We start from the raw sequence: 17,590 nt of genomic DNA, 5'->3' as shown, positions 1-17,590 counted from the left end.
TCAGCTCAGTGCTGACTACTTTGGAGGCGTTTGTGGTGGCAAGAAACCTGCCTTGTCTTTCACTGCTGGCATCTCCATCCTTGCAAGAGTCTGTCTTTCACTGCTGCTAGTGATTCCACCTTGGGTACCATCCAAGGAAAAGCCTGCTATGATGGCTTCACTCTGTCCATTGTCTGTCTCCTGGTACTGGTCCCAGGCACCAACTGGATCAGCTCCACCATAGTTAGAGGAAGGGAATCTTCCTTGTTGGACTCGAAGGTGGGGGTCATATGTATCTCAACCCTGAAGCAGGAACCAATGGTCTCCACACAGTTCCTCTCTTCCCACGTACCACTTTGACTCTTCAGTGGCACCTCCCATGGGAATGTGGCCAGGTCAGTGGCCATTTTGGAACACTTGGGGTTTTCCCCCGATGTCCAGATCATCTCCACATCTTGCATACTCAGTGCCCATGTCTAGAAGGACTGACTCTATGCACCGAATGGCTCCATCCCCAGAGTCTGATATCAGGGATCAAGAGGAGGTTTCAGAGCCAGAACAATAGCCAGAGGAGGAGATTCTACCTCCTCTCCAGATGACGAGGCCATCCTGTCTGGCAAAACTTCACCTCCTTCTGATGATTTTAAAGTTTATCAGGAGTCGCTAAAGAGAGTGGATGCAGATTTTAGTTTACAGGTCAGAGGTCAGTGAATCTTCACATCACCTGGTTGATGCTTTATCATTGGTGGGTCCCTCCAGGATAGCTCTGTCTATTAATGAGGCAATACTAGAGACTATAAAGGCTCTATGGCAGACTCCATCTTCACTGCCTCCCACCGCAGAAGGGGCAGAAAGAAAATATTAAGTGCCCTTCCAAGGTTTTGAGTACGCTATACTGGGCTTATTAGTCCTGACAGCAGCTAATGAGAGAGAGCATTAAGGGAACTAGGCTGCCACCCCCAAATCTAAGAATGCTAAAAAGATGGACTTATTAGGCAAAAAGATGTATTCAACGGGGTTTGCAGCTGCGTGTTGCTAACCAACAGGCGCTGCTGGGGCGGTACGATTTTTAATTTGTAGGGCTCCATGGAAAAGTTCAGAGAACTGCTTCTGGAGAACACTAGACAGGAGTTCTCTTCCCTAGTCAGTAGGGGCAGACTAGTCACGAGGACATCACTGTAGGCAGGACTAGATTCAGCATCTAGAACCATGGCTTTGGCAGTGGCCATGCATAGATCATCCTGGCTGCAGTCTTCTGGTCTTCCCCTGAAGTACAGAGCACTATCCAGGACTTGCCATTCAAGGGTCCTTCTCTATTCTCGGACCTGATGGACAGCAAGCGCCATGGACATAAGGACTCTAGAGCCACCCTGAAGTCCATAGGTCTGTACATGTCTGCTCTGGCCAGGAAGCAGTATTGGCCACAGCAGCTGCACCTATTTTCTGCTCTTCCTCTTTGGCGAAACCTATCAAAAAAGAGATCAAGATGTTATGGGCCTCCCCTTCCTGCTGCTTTAGCTCTGGCTCTGGGCCAGGAACTGCAAAACAGCCATTTTGATGGGCCAGTCAGGGTCAGCCTATCAGTCTCTGTGTCTTCAGTCCTGAACCCCCTCACCGTCGCAAACTGTCTGTCCCTCTCCCACAGTGCTTGGTCTAGGATTACTTTGGATCAGACGGTCTGGAGCAGGTAGAAGTGGGACATATTCTCCAGTTTGCTTCTACTCGTCTGTCCCACCACAACTCCCCTTCCCTCTTCCGGGACCATTCTTATGAGAAACTCCTTGTCCAGGAAGTTCAGTCACTCCTTTGGTAGCCATAGAGGAGGTTCCATGTGATCTCAAAAGGAATATTTCTTAATTCCAAGGGCATAGGGTTGGCAGGTGAGGTGGGGAGTCTATGACTAATTTAAGATGTGTGTCAACTCATCAAATTCTTTAAAAGTATAAATTTTTGCATTGACACCCTAGCTTCTGTTATCCCTTCCCAGGATGCTGCCCTTAACATAAAAGATGCCTACTTCCATGTGGCAATGAATTAAGCTCACAGGAAGTACCTCGGTTTTCTGATAAATCAAAATAATTACCAGTTTAATGTAATACGTTTTGGCCTGTCAGCAGCTTTCAGGGTCTTTACAAAGGTCACAACAGTAGTACCTGCATTCCTTTGAAGATCAGGAGTGCAGGTTTATCTCTTCCTAGATGACTGGCTTGTCAAGGGCTGGTCCAAACAGCAAAGGCAGAGCAGTGTTCCTCTAATCCAATCAACACTCAATGCTCTGGGAGACAGAAAAATCTCTCCTCTCCCTGGTCCACAGGATAGAGTTTATAGAGTCTGTACTGGACTCAACTCAAGCCAAGGCCTTTTTTCTGGACTGCAGGTTCCAGGCAGTTTGATCAATTGATCATAGGTTTGAAAGCTTACCCCATCACAACGGCACAAAACTGTTTGAGGCTTCTGACTCACTTGGCATCATGCATCTATGTGGTTCAATAGGTCAGACCGACTCAGAACTTTAAAGGACTGGCTGGCATCAGTCTACTTGCCAAGCTGCCATCAACTGGACTCTGGGGTAAGAGTGCACTCCCATGTCTTCATGTCCCTAGGTTGGAGGACAGCTCCAGCCAATGTATGCGTAGGCATTCCATTTGCCCACTCACAACCAACTTTCACACTAGTGACAGATGCTTCAGTCCTGGGATGGGAGCCCACCTCAGTTCTCTACGGATGCAGGGTCTGTGATCCTCAGAGGACTTAGCTTTATACATCAATATCAGGGAACTCAGTGCTGTCAGATTGGCTTGCCTGGTATTAGTCGCAGATCAGGAGAGTCAGCTTGTTAGTCCTGGAGAACATGGTGGCAGTGTTTTATCTCAACAGGCAGGAGGGAGCCCTCTCTTTTCCACTCTGTCAAGAAGCAACTCTACTCTGGAGGCTCTGTATTGCCAACTCAGTAGATCTAGAAGCATCTTACCTGCTGGGCATGCAGAACAAACTAGCAGACTACCTGAGCAGATTTGCAAGTCACCATGAGTGGTCTCTTCACCCAGATGTGGCCAGATGCATCTTACCGCTGTGGGGTTTTCCATAAGTAGACCTATTTGCGACAAAGTCCAAGAGAACGTATCAGCAGTTCTGCTCTATATGTGGTCATAGCCTGGGTTCCATGACAGATGCCGTTTTGCTGATGTGGTCAGGCACGCTCCTCTGTGCTTTTCTACCATTCACAGAGTATTGCTAAAGATAAGACAGTCAAACTTACTGCCCCAGCATGGGCCTGTCAGCACTGGTCTTCTGGTGTTGTCAGTGAAATGTCCAATATCTCCTGCTCTAAGCTTGGACCTAATCTCCCAGGATCATGGTTGCCTTCTTTACCTGAGCCTACAATCCCTTCGCTTAACTGCATGGATGGTCCATGGCTATACAGTAGGGAGCACAGCACAGCATGGGAAGGAGCTGACCAGCCCTCTGTGAAGAAAAACGTGGTTCAGGACTATTTAGAAAAGCTGGATGAGCATAAGTCCATGGGGCTGGATGCGCTGCATCCGAGAGTGCTAAAGGAGTTAGCGGATGTGATTGCAGAGCCATTGGCCATTATCTTTGAAAACTCATGGTGATCGGGGGAGGTCTCGGACGACTGGAAAAAGGCTAATATAGTGCCCATCTTTAAAAAAGGAAAGAAGGAGGATCCTGGGCCAGTCAGCCTCACCTCAGTCCCTGGAAAAATCATGGAGCAGGTCCTCAAGGAATCAATTCTGAAGCACTTCGAGGAGAAGAAAGTGATCAGGAACAGTCAGCATGGATTCACCAAGGGCAAGTCATGCCTGACTAATCTAATTGCCTTCTATGACGAGATAACTGGCTCTGTGTATGAGGGGAAAGCAGTGGACGTGTTATTCCTTGACTTCAGCAAAGCTTTTGACACGGTCTCCCACAGTATTCTTGCCAGTAAGTTAAAGAAGTATGGGCTGGATGAATGGACTATAAGGTGGGTAGAAAGCTGGCCAGATTGTCGGGCTCAACGGGTAGTGATCAATGGCTCCATGTCTAGTTGGCAGCCGGTATCAAGTGGAATGCCCCAAGGGTCGGTCCTCAGGCCGGTTTTGTTCAATATCTTCATAAATGATCTGGAGGATGGTGTGGATTGCACCCTCAGCAAGTTTGCAGATGACACTAAACTGGGAGGAGAGGTAGATACTCTGGAGGGTAGGGATAGGATACAGAGGGCCCTAGACAAATTGGAGGATTGGGCCAAAAGAAATCTGATGAGGTTCAACAAGGACAAGTGCAGAGTCCTGCACTTAGGACGGAAGAATCCCATGCACCGCCACAGACAAGGGACCGAATGGCTCGGCAGCAGTTCTGCAGAAAAGGACCTAGGGGTGACAGTGGACGAGAAGCTGGATATGCGTCAACAGTGTGCCCTTGTTGCCAAGAAGGCCAATGGCATTTTGGGCTGTATAAGTAGGGGCATTGCCAGCAGATCGAGGGACGTGATCGTTCCCCTCTAGTCGACATTGGCGAGGCCTCATCTGGAGTACTGTGTCCAGTTTTGGGCCCCAGACTACAAGAAGGATGTGGAAAAATTGGAAAGCGTCCAGCGGAGGGCAACAAAAATGATGAGGGGACTGGAACACATGACTTATGAGGAGAGGCTGAGGGAACTGGGATTGTTTAGTCTGCGGAAGAGAAGAATGAGGGGGGATTTAAAGCTGCTTTCAACTACCTGAAAGGGGATTCCAAAGAGGCTGGATCTAGACTGTTCTTAGTGGTAGCAGATGACGGAACGAGGAGTAATGGACTCAAGTTGCAATGGGGGAGGTTTAGGTTGGATATTAGGAAAAACTTTTTCACTAGGAGGGTGGTGAAACACTGGAATGCGTTACCTAGGGAGGTGGTGGAATCTCCTTCCTTAGAAGTTTTTAAGGTCAGGCTTGACAAAGCCCTGGCTGGGATGATTTAATTGGGGATTGGTCCTGCTTTGAGCAGGGGGTTGGACTAGATGACCTCCTGAGGTCTCTTCCAACCCTGATATTCTATGATTCTGTGAGCAGGGTTGCTCAAAAGGCATTCAAGAGATCTTGCTAAATAGTAGAAAACCTTCTACAAGAATGACTGATCTTTCTAAATGGAAGTGTTTCTCCATCTGGTCTCACCAATATGGGGTATCACTGTCTGGTTCTTCAGGTCAACATATTCAGGACTACTTGTTATACCTGAAACACCAAGGTTTGGCAGTTAGTTCCATTAAGATACATCTGGCTGCTATTTCAGCATTCCATCCTAAGGTGGGCTATTGGTCTATTTTCTCCAATAACATGTCCGTATGATTTTTAAAGGGCTTAATCAAATTATACCCTCAAGTGCAAGACTCCATTTCACCATGGGATCTAAACCTAGTATTGTCAAGACTTATGATCCATCTCTTGAATCATTGGCTACTGCTCTCAGCTGTTTCTGTCAATGAAGGTGGCTTTTCTAGTGGCCATTACCTCAGCCTGAAGAGTAGAGGAACTGCGGGCATCAGTGTGACGGGATCTCCATATACAATCTTTTTTAAGGACAAGGTTTGCCTGTGCCCTTATCTGAAGTTTCTCCCAAAGGTGGTTTCCTCTTTCCACATCAATTAGCCAATTTATTTGCCTGGTCTTTGACCAAAACAACACATGAGCAGGGAGGAAGAGTATTTGCATATCTTGGACGTCAGAAGGGTCTTGACATTTTACCCAGATAGAACCAGACATTTTTCAAAATTTTCCCAACTGTTCATATCAGTGGCTGACAGAGTAAGAGGTCAATCATTCTTCACCCAGAGAATTTTTTCCTGGATCACATCTTGCATATACATGTGCTGTTATTTGGCAAATGTCGCTCTGCCTGTTAGTTACATGTGACAAGGTCAAAATCAACTTTGGCGGCCTTTCTGGCACAAGATCCAGTTGCAGATATTTGTAAACCAAAAACAGTAATCTGGTCCTCAGTCCACATGTTTGCCTCCCATTATGCCGTAGCTTAAGACTGCAGAGACGATGCTAGAGTGGGTTGAGTTGCGCTCTATCTTTATTGAAATATACTCTGATCCTGCCTCCTGTTCTATGGCTTGTGAGTCACCAAGAGTGGAATACACATATGCAATCAGTTGAAGAAAAAATGGTAACCAGTTCTATATCAGTTATTCTTTGAGGTGTCCATTCCACGACCCGCCCTCCTATGCCTCTACATCAGAGTTACGGCAAAAAGGAACTGAGGGAGGCCATGGGTGGCTATGCCCTTTATACCTGCACGCAGTGGCATGTGTCAGCAGGGGATTTCGAGCCGCCCAGCAGGCATTGCTGAGGGCAGATGTTTCTGACTGGGCACTCAGACTCCAAGAATGGAATGGACGTTTGCAACACATCTCAAAGAGCAACAGTTATGGAGCAGGTTAGTACTGTTTCTCAGGACACATGAGCACGCCCAGTGTAATAGAAATATTAGGGTATTGCATCTTTATCTAAGACTTCCTTCCAAATGTTCACTAGACATATTTGATAAATAGATATTAACAAAAGCAAGCAAAAAATGCAGTTTTAAACAATGGCTAAAATTCACTTCCTCTCTTGCCTGCTGCACCTTTTAATCTTCTGTCTCTTGTGATGTTGTATCATATATTCTCATGTCACCCTCGAGTCTTCCACCATAGATAAGATCTGAATTTCTACTGTAAAAAAACAAGCAGAAAACCTTTCAGGCTTTCTTTATATGTCACAAACAAACAAAAAGGGTACAGGTTCAATTATATTTTTTGTAAATCACCTTTACGCATGGTCAGGTCTGCTCAGTACTTGGATGGTTCAGGAAAATACCTTAGTATCTAGACAGAAAGAGAACCCAAGTGCTGCAGGAAATGTTTGTGACTTAGTAAGTGATACCTCCCGCCTCAGTCAGTACTGAACCAATGCCCCAGCATTGCGCTAGTAGACTCTGTTGTTGCTGTTGCCATCTTTTAGGTGAGATAAAAAATTTAGGTCCTGCATGCTTGTGGTTGCTAAATTCTAAGTTCCTCAGAGCAGCACACTGTTGATTCTTAACAAGCAATAATAAATGAATTGCATCATGGTGTTTATCCTGATGTCCATTGTTACTGTTTGTTTGTTATTCATTCATTACAAAATGTTTACCCATGTACCTAAATTACACTTCTTGTACCAGCTAATCTCCATGCTCAAGAGATGGAGAGAGATTCACTCTGATGAAGGGCAGGCTGTGTTTTCGCAGTTGCCTTTCCTTGGGGTTTCTGCTTAGGACAAGCTTTAACTCCTCCTGGAACTTTGAAGAAGCTACAGAGAGAAGGTGCTGAATCAGGCCATTCCCTGGTCATGTTCCCTTTCCAGCTAGTTCCACCCTGCTTTGTGGGCTGCACTGTACTCTAATGATCCTCTGGGCATAGCTAAGATTTTGACTTCTATGCACCTTTATAGCCTTGTCCCTTGCAGAATTATTTGCTGCCACAGACCTCCAGGATTTATGCCAAGATAAAGACTAGGTGAATCTGCTCCCAAATATGGAGAGTCTAAGTCTATTCCAATTAAGTTAATAACAAAACTTCTGTTGACTTCAGTGGGGACATGCATAGGTGCCAACTTTTCCCCACGCCGGTGGGTGCTCAACCCCCCCACCCCCAGACCCGCCCCCATTCCAACCCCTTCCCCAAAGTCCCTGCCCCAACTCCACCCCCTCCCTGTTCCCGCTCCTCCCCTTCCTCCCAGCACTTGTCGCGCGAAACAGCTGTTTCGTGGCGGCAAGCGCTGGGAGCTAGGGGGAAAAAGCAGGCACGCGGCGCGCTCAGGGGAGGAGGTGGAGTGGAGGCGGAGGTGAGCTGGGTGGGAGGTGGGGTGGGGAGCTGCCGGTGGGTGCAGAGCACCCACCAATTTTTCCCCGTGGGTGCTCCAGCCCCGGAGCACCCATGGAGTCGGGGCCTATGGGAACATGGTTAAGTCCCACATGGTAGAAACATGTACTACCCATCATACTTTACAGTGGAGTAAGGTTTCCAAGCTGGCTGCAGTCTCCTGGGCGCTTTCCCATTGTTGTGGTGCTTGGGTATGATGTGGAGCTGGAGCTTCTAGTCTGCAGCGGATCTGCTCTATGAGATTTGCAGTTATAAAAACATCAGTTGTAAGCTATTATGCTGAATTCCATTTTACTCTGGTTATACGGGACAGACAGCACACAACAGTGTTCTGGTTGTTAGGTTAATGGGAATTTACATTACCTAAAAAATGATTGTTTCTGATTGCATCAGTTGGTGAAGAAGTAGCTTCTCCATAGTCTGATTTTAGAGTTGGAGTTCATAAGGGCTTGAAAGAACAGGGGAAGTGGCCCATCCTTATGTATGCATGCATTGTTTTCTTGCAGTGCGCCATGTTTCTTGCAGGCTAGTGTGCCTGTGTGAAGGCAGCAATCCTCCAGAGGAGATGGTGCGAAGGCAGATTTTGGTAAGTCTAGCTAAATGGTGAGAATGCAAGTGCAGTATGGTGGGTTCCAAGGGAAATCTTGGAAAGGTACTTTCAAATGATAGAGTAATTCAGGAAAGTGAGTGAAATTATATTTCTGAGGGATTTATCTTCTAAAATTGGACCTGTGTTATCACGACACCTGGTTGAGCCATTATAGTTAGGGGTTTCTCAGCCATACCATTATAAGCCTTGACTACCATTGACATCTGTTAGTCTTTATGGTGCAACTGGACTCCTTGTTGACTTCCATAGTAAACCAGCATAACACCCCTTAATCCATGGTGAGAACATGAGTTGCTGAGGTCTCCCACATGGAAATTAACGGTACTAGCTCTGCCTTACCCAGCCAATACAAATATTGTGAAAGAAGTAAATTACTGCTTCAGTACCTTATGGAAAAGAATGCATCCTGTCGTGATAACTGGGCCTACAAATTTACCCTAATTATGAGCTCAACTGTAAAAAGTGAGTGCAAGTTCATAAAATGCCACAGTAACCTGTAACAACAAATGTTGATGGGAAAAGGTGCAAAAGCGAGACAGACTGAATTAGGCCAAGCAAAAATGCCTACTGATATAACTCAAGGAGTGTGTTAAGATCATGCTTGGTAAACAAGAAAAGTGTGGAACCGGAAATCAGTGAACAAAAATTGGTGTGTCAGACACTAGGACTAATTGGTGGACAAAATGATGAGAGAATGGGCTGCTCGTCCATTCACACTCCCCTTTTGGGGTCCTCAAAAGAGACTTTTTGGGGAAAAGAGGGCTACCATAATGCTGGGTGACGGAAAGACTAGAGAAGAGGAAGGAGCAGTCTTCACAATGATGGCTGTTGCCCCCCACTGTCTCTTGGGACCCAGTACCTTCTTCATCCTAATCCTGACGGATGTCCTGATCAGGCCAGAGAGAGGGACCCAAATGATACTAACACCTCCACTGGCTCTAGCTAACTCTCAGATACCATCTGGGAGGTGAGACTGTCACATACACCCCTTGTGTGACCTTTTCCTTCCCCACCTTATTTCTTCTCTCTCCTATTCCTCTCCTGTTTCCTTCTATCTAATAAGAGTCTGGCTTAGCCAGCCAAGACTGTATTTTGCAACACTGATGTAAGGCTGTGACCAAAAAGAAGAGGTAGCTAATTGGAATGCCCTAACTGCCTGGTACTGGTGTACAAGTTTGCAAGGTCTTGGAGTGGCTGATAGGAATGGTGGTATGCCTGTGTTTTTCGAACAATGAGGTTGCAAGTGAAAGTCAACACCAAAGACATAAACTGCATTTTTATCTTTGCTGTTCTCCCCTTTTGTGTGTTTATCTTCTTTTATTTTCTTAGGAAACAGAATCAAACTTTAACATGGCCAATAACAACAGCTCCAGCCCATCTGAACTAACATCTTCTTTTCCCTGAAAACGACAGTTATTACCATCTTTATATCAGGGATCGGCAACCTTTGGCATGCAGCCCACCGGCGTAAGCCCCCTGGCGGGCCGGGCTGGTTTGTTTACCTGCTGCATCTGCAGGTTCGGCCTATTGCAGCTCCCACTGGTTGTGGTTCGCTGCTCCAGGCCAATGGGGGTTGCGCGAAGTGGCGCGGGCCGAGGGACATGCTGGCCGCCACTTCCTGCAGCCCCCATTGGCCTGGAGCGGCGAACCGCGGCCAGTGGGAGCTGCGATCGGCCAAACCTGTGGACGTGGCAGGTGCCAAAGGTTGCCGATCCCTGCTTTAATATCCTCTAAGACAGTGGTTTTCAAACCATGGGTTACGACCCAGAACTGGGTCATGGAATCAGAGGAACTGGGTCACGGTGGCTCTGGTCAGCACCGCCGACTGGGCCATTAAAAGTCCTGTTGGTGGTGCTGTCCGGCTATGGCAGGCTAGTCCCTACCTGTTCTGACACCCCGGAAGTGGCCAGCAGCAGGTCTGGCTCCTAGGCGGCGGGGGGGCATGGAACTCTGCCCTTGCCCTGAGCACCGGCCAATGGGAGCTGGGGGGCGGATAGGCGGTGCCTGTGGGCGAGAGCCACTTGTGTGCATCTGCCTAGGAGCTGGACCTGCTGCTGACTGCCTCCAGGGCACAGCGTAGTCTACGGTGCCAGGACAGGACTGAAGCCTGCCTCTGCACCCCAGTGCCCCAACCCCAGCCCCCTGCCATAGTCCTGAGACCCCCTCCTGCACCCCAAACCCCTCATCCTGGCCCCAACCCAGAGCCTGCACCCCCAGCCCAGAGCCCTGACCCCATCCCGCATCCTGAACCCCTCATTCCCAGCCCACCCCACAGCCCTCACCCCCACACCCCAAACCTCTGCCCCAGCCCTGAGCCCCCCCACACCTCCAAACCCCTCATCCCCAGCTCTGTTGGGTCTTGGGCATCAACAGTTTTCTTCAACTGGGTTGCCAGAAAAAAAGTTTGAAAATCACTTCTCTAAGAGACTGTCATATAAAGGGGTTTTTCCTTCTAAGAAGTCTCTCCAGTTAAAGGGAAAAGGAACAAGGGTTGTTGAAGTTAAAGCCTTATTTAATACTTTACAATTTAAATGCTTTAGGTATTTTTCCTTCTTGTGGGTATAAAGGGTAAAAGGATTTTTAATGGTGTGTTTGCCATGGTACTAAGCAGGCTGAGGTATAGGGGTGCCATTTCATATTTTGTTAGGGAGTGCAACTTTAACTGGGAATCCAGGGGCTACTTAGGCACCTGAAAACTCTAGGGTTTTTTGCAGATAATAATTTAGAAATTAGCTGTTAGGGCACTGTATCTAATTCCTATATAAAAAAAAGAGGATTAAATAAATATTAGACCCACTCAGCTCTAATACTAACATGTTCTCACATCTTTTGTTAAGTCACTGGAGGGACACTGGTTAGGTTTAAAATTGTAATGTATATTCTTTGTTACTAACTCTTGAATACAACAATTGAAACAACTGTAGAAAAATCTAGATTACTTTTTATCACTTTTTTGCAGTTCATCAGTCTTGGAATAGATCATTTAACTTTGGAAACATCCAACTAGGGCAAAGCCCTCAAAATTTATACTGTACCTGCCTGGGGTTGTTGGGGTGTTACCTCACTACAAATAATAGACTAGAAACTGACCTTAAAGAGGAGGGAAAGTGACAATTTCAAGTCACTTTCCTTTTCACAGTGTTGCCAATACCAAATGTTCAAAAATCATGAATCAGGATCACCAAAAATCATGAGATTGGCTTTAAACTCATGAGATTATGTAAAAATAACAGATTTGGTGTTCTTTCTATTTGCCTTCTGCTTTTTGAGCCTTTAGGGTGCACGGGGGTTACATTTTGAAGCTTTCTCCACAGCCACAAGGGCTAGAAACTTCATTTTTTTTTTAAGAACGAAGGCTGAAATCATCACATATCCCCTTGACTCCAGGAGCCGGAGCTTTAAGGAAAACAATTATCATGAGACTCATGACAAAATCATGAGCCTTGGTAACACTGCTTTCCCTTCTGTTTAAAGGCTTGTTACTTTCCAGAAGGCTCTGAAACACAACACGACAGCGACTGAGTTGCAGTTCTCACAGGAGACTATTTAAATCCAAACACTAAGAAAATTCTATATTTTAAAGTTGAGACAAAAATTGAGACTTCTGAGGTATCTCAGGGCCACTGCAGGCAGGAAAGGGAAATAAACAGGCACAGGAGCTCTGGGCAGCTCTTCCTCTTGAACGAAAGTTGGAGGGTCAAATCTTCTAGTCCGTAAACCAGTAAAACTTCTGTTGCCTCCACTCATAGATATTAACATGTGCTTAATAACTATACACTTCATACTTAAATATCTGAGCCATCTTATCCAGGGCTACACATTTTATACACACTGGCTCTCAGGGACTATATTGTCTGGCATATTCTGAACAGTGCTGGGCACACAGATGGTGCCCAGTGAATAATACAAATCGTGACAATAGTCATTGACTTTATGGACTCTATGGGTGTAATTTCTGTTCTTTGTTCTGAAATTGGCCTGGATATAGCTGAAACCCTAAAAATTTGAGGCATAAACACATCTGATACTTATGACACTTTCTGATTCTTTCCTTTTCTCAAACCTAGAACAAAAAATGACAAAACAAAATGGTTTTCAGTTAAAATGTAAAATTGCACAGCAGCCATTGCTCTACAACCCAGCATGGGGCAGAACCTGCCACCCCTTTGGAGTTAAGCAGTTTCCTCTCATCTGATTCTCATTCTCCATCCTTTCTGACCTTCGTGCTGATTTTCATGCTGTCAACCATGACCTCCATCCCAATCTCCTGGGACCGTTTGCTGGAGTCTCAGAGAACTGGCCGCCTTGGTTTTGCTCTCATCTATCAGATTCCTCTCTTTTTGCAGCATGCAGCAGAGAGAGCAGCTGGTCTACTGGATAGGGAACTGGCCCTGAAAGACCTGGGTTCTACTTCTCCCCATGGACTTTCTGAATGACCTCAGGCCAGTGCCTTAGGGACAGAGTTTCAAAGGTTTTTAGGCACCCAAAGATGCTGCTAGGTATCTAGTGGCGTTTAGAAAGCACCTAACCTTCTAGGTGCTTTTGAAAATCTCACTAGGTGCCTAAATACTTTTGAAAATCTGGCCTTTAGTTTGTGTGTGCCTCAGTGCCCCACCTGTAGAATGGTGATAACGGCACTGCTCTGCCTCACCGAGGGGCTGTGAGGAGAAATAGGTTAGACCTTGTGAGGCGCTCAGATACTATGGTGATGGGGCCGCATAAGTACCCACAGGTAGAGTGGGAACTTCTCTGTACCACTTCTATCCCTTCCCTGGGTTTTTGCCCCTTCTTTTCACCTACACCCCCAAACCTCCCCCTTTTCTGAATGTAACCTTGGCTCAGAGGGCTTGGCTGTATTTTTTCTGAGTCCCCTGCGTTGGCTCTAAAACACGCACTCCCACCCTAAGATTCCTGTTTTACAGGCTAGATTTTCAGATCATTAATCACCAGCCCTTTCTTACCTTAATCACCCTGCCTCTGTTTGTAAAGAAAATACTGACTCCCTGCCCCAGGGGCATCTCTCCTCTGCAGAACGTACATTTCACACTAATTTTGTGCTGTAGTTAAGAGCTCCACCTGGGAGCTCGCACACCTCCTGTAGGAAACTTGGGGTGGGGGGCTCTCCTCCTGCTCTCCCCTGCCCCCCAGTTGGCACCCCTGCTGAGGTATCTGTATACCTGTGATGGTTCTTGGGATACCCAGGACTGTGGGTCACCTTGTTACCCCCTGCCTCCAGCAACAGTGAGTCTTTCTTGTGTTAGCTGGGTGTGTCAGTTCCCTGACACTGCTAGGCTTTCAGTCACTTAAGTACTATCCTCCGGAGCCACATGCAGCTCTTCAGAAGTTAATATGCGGCTCCTTGTCTAGGCGCTGACTCCTGGGCTGGAGCTACAGGCACCAACTTTCCAATGGGCCGGGGGGTGCTCACTGCTCAACCCCTGGCTCTGCCACTCCACCCCTTCCCACCCCCTCCCCTGAGCCTGCCATGCCTTGGCTCCTCCCCCTCCCCCCCAGAGCCTCCTGCACGCCACGAAACAGCTGATCGGGAGGTGCAGGGAGGGAAGGAGGGGGAGGCACTGATTGGCAGGGCTGCTGGTGGGCGGGAGGTGCTGGGAGCGGGGTGGGGAGCTGATGTGGGTGGGGCTGCTGACATATTACTGTGGCTCTTTGGCAATGTACATTGGTAAGTTCTGGCTCCTTCTCAGGCTCAGGTTGCCCACCACTGCTCTGGGCTATGCTAGCCCTAACTTCACCTTGCAGGTTAACAGTGAGTACACCCCAGCCCCTCTGACACTTCTTCTCCCAAAAATTCCAGATCTTTGCCTCCAAGAAGTAGATACTTCAGTTTGCCAGTTATATCTTTAATCACTGCTTCTGTAACCGCACAGCACTTGTGAGCACTTAAAATAGAACAAAATAAGGTTTATTTAAGACAGTATAAGAATTTAACTAGGAACGAGAGTGTGGTAGAAAAGTAGATTTCCCTCCAAAATTCAGTCTGTTGCAGAGCTGGCTGGTTTCTCAAGAACGAGGATCCAAATGTTCATGAAAGCAGCCCTGCTCTATAAGGGGTTTTTCTCAGCGAATGGATACAGAGTCCTCTCCCTCCCATATGTTATACTGAAAACAGCCTTTTGTTTCTATTTATAGATCGAGCAACCCACAGTCTTGGTTAAAGTTTTATTTTTTTTTTAACTCTTTAAGTGGTTTCAGTTGTTGTTTGTTACCTCTGATGGTTTCCCATTCACAGTCTTAGTACTGCACAAGGCTAAACAGTTGAACCTTAAATTGCATCACTGGCCAAACAGGGAGTGGTGACGACTTCTCTTTGCTCGAATGGGCTATTACCAAGACACATTATCTCCTGGTGTTTGTACTCCAGGTCCATAAAGCAAACTTTCAAAATAAATACATTATTTCTTAAATATTATCCATACATGCATCTCACAATAATTATGAATCTTGACAAGTTACGAGCGTTCTGTAGATACCTTATATGTTACTATTTATGGATAAATATCTCTTAAGACATGTTTGGCATAGTGAGTTTGTCAGCTCTGAGATGAGAGATGTTTGCAAAGAACAGGGGACCCTTTTGAGACATTACCCAGGGTACAGTCTGGACTGATGGATAGCTGTGTCCCGTCAATTCTGCAGCCTTTTACCCTGCTTCACTGTGAAAATAACCAGTCCAGGTCTGCTCTCACGCAGCCTCCAGCATGTAAATCACTCCCTGCTATATTCCATGAGTACTATAGAATTACTACAAGGCAACACCAGCAAACTTTCAGTTCCAGATTTCCTCCAGAAACGTGTGTCTTGTATTGCCCAGCACCCTCCTGGATGATACGAGCTCATATCAGGTCTGTCATTTATTAATAGAAAATGGTATGCACAGATCTTGTTATCCCAAATGGAGTTTCCCAAACATTTCAATCTTATACTGGTTTAGATAAAACAACAACAACAAAAATTAACTATAGAAAGATAGATTTTAAGTGACTTCAAGTAATGAGGGATATAAGTCAGAATTGGTTACAAGGAAATAAAAGGTAAAATGCAACTAACACCTAATTTAACAAGCTAAGTGAATACAAAGCAAAGGTGAATCTCACCACATGTTCCAACATTCTTACTGGCTGAACGTCTTTCAGTCAGGATCTTTCCCCCAGTGCAATTCTGCTTCCTTTGTTCTTCAGAGGTTGACGATGCCAAGGATAAAGAACAAGTGAGAAATGATTTGGGTTGAATTTTCACAAAACACATTCCTTTTCTGCTTCAGATGACCATGAAGACTGGAAAAGGGTGGGTGGATGTCGGAAAAGCCGCCCTTGGTGATGGATTTCTTGTGATTGCCATAAATGTAAGTTTCTGGCTAGGTACAGTCTCCTGCAAACACTCTTACTAGCAAGTGCTACAATTGAGTAACAGCTTTCTGGGTGCTTATGTTTTCTTTTCCAGAGTCTAGAAAAACTATATGCCCAATTAATGAAGAGGAGCAGTGGTGAGGCAGATATTCAGGTGCACAAAGCTGATGTAGAGAAGGACCTGTTCAGAGTACTGTCTTATCAGGCTGAATCAGTACGTGTCCTGGCCGGTTTCCCTTTGTAGGTCACTGGGGCATATGGAATGTATGACTGATCATACTGGAACTTTGAGTCAGTTGTTAGAAGTGTGAGTTCCTGTCATTAAACTGGAAAGATAAGTTTCCTAGATCTGCTGTAAGGTCTCAGATTTGACCCCTCAGTGTTGCAGTAATTTAAGCATTCTTAATATACCTATTTTTTCGACATGTAACTGCACTAATTTATCATAATCCTGCAAAGTCGTTTAGATCATTTCATGAAGACTTGGAGTATGTCTACACAGCAACTAGACACCTGCGGTTGGCCCGTGTCAGCTGACTTGGCGGGGGCTGTGGGGCTGTTTCATTGCTGTGTAGACGCCTGGCTTGAACTAGAGCCTGGGTTCTACGACCCTGCGAGATGGGAGTGTCCTAGAACTTAGGCTCCAGCTCGAGCCCAGAAGTCTACACAGCAATAAAACAGCCCCCTCAGCGCAAGCACCACGAGCCTGAGTCGGCTGGTATAGGCCAGCCATGTTTTTTTTTTTTTTTTTTGCTGTGTAGACATACCTTCTGTGATTTAGGTTGCAGGAGTGTTTATGAAATGGACAGCTATCTTTTTGAGGCCTGAGTCACCTCCTACAAAGGTCTGTGCTTCACTGGCTGAAGAAGCAAGATATCTGATGTTGGGGTTGAGCCAGGGTCTCCACATCCACAGCAGTGCAACATATATTTAGTGAGATACGTAAATTCAAAACCACACATCTCTGTGCCAATATTCTGTCACTAAAGTAATCAAATAATATTTAAGTGCAACACTGCATGTAAATCACAAATAGCCAAGATCTAAGAGGTGTTAAAAAGCTGCACACAGGAAGCTACTTGCAGTGCATAATAACTTTATTGAATGTGTCACTAGATGGTAATCTTTAGCTATACTAACTATGCACACACACATATATAAACTATTTTTTATGTGCAGTGTTTTTTATATACAAGTAGGGAGGTCATCGTTGCCCACTCATGATTTTAAGATGAGTCTCACGATATTTGGTGATTTTTCTTAAAGCTCCAACCCCTGCAAATCATGTGAATAGGCGAGAATCTCAGTTTTCTTAAAAATAATTTTAATAAAAGTAAATTTGTAGTCCTTAAGAAGAAAAGTTTGAAAATGATGCAAGTGTACCCTTCTAAAGCACCAAAAAGAAATAAAAAAAAAATCTCATGATTTGTAAGCCACCCATGATTTTTGAATAGTTGGGGTTGGCAAAACTAAAAAGTGGTACAGAAATTGGGGTATAAATAGGAGAAGGCCTCAATCCCAAAGTTGCACAGGGAGCCAATGGAGGGGCCAGTGTGTCTGGAGATCAGATTTGCTGAACTGTGTTCCCAAAATTTTTACTATGGTGACCCACCATTTTATTGGGTTTTTTTTGTGTGTGACCCTCTCAGGGTCTGTATTCATGGAAGAGGCCCAAAAATCATAAGCCAGCATCCTTCTCCTCTTCATTGCCCCAGTGAGGGGCATTGACTACATGCAGTAGGATCC

The 17,590-nt window shown here is 45.9% G+C and overlaps 1 protein-coding gene across 1 annotated transcript in view; it reads left to right on the top strand.

Annotated features, from left to right (window-relative positions):
• The window catches only part of TEX11 (testis expressed 11), a 134,340-nt gene that overhangs the window by 7,027 nt on the left and 109,723 nt on the right, over nt 1-17,590 (top strand). Inside the window, exons 4-6 of the mRNA XM_074962808.1 lie at nt 8,374-8,453; nt 15,760-15,840; nt 15,939-16,058. Of these exons, the coding sequence (XP_074818909.1) occupies nt 8,374-8,453; nt 15,760-15,840; nt 15,939-16,058 (281 nt within the window). The remainder of the gene's footprint in view (nt 1-8,373; nt 8,454-15,759; nt 15,841-15,938; nt 16,059-17,590) is intronic.

The sequence above is a fragment of the Natator depressus genome, chromosome 9 (assembly GCF_965152275.1).
Source record: "Natator depressus isolate rNatDep1 chromosome 9, rNatDep2.hap1, whole genome shotgun sequence".
NCBI lineage: Eukaryota > Metazoa > Chordata > Testudines > Cheloniidae > Natator > Natator depressus.
Note: the sequence above shows the minus strand (reverse complement) of the source record. Positions and strands in the feature narration are given on the sequence as shown.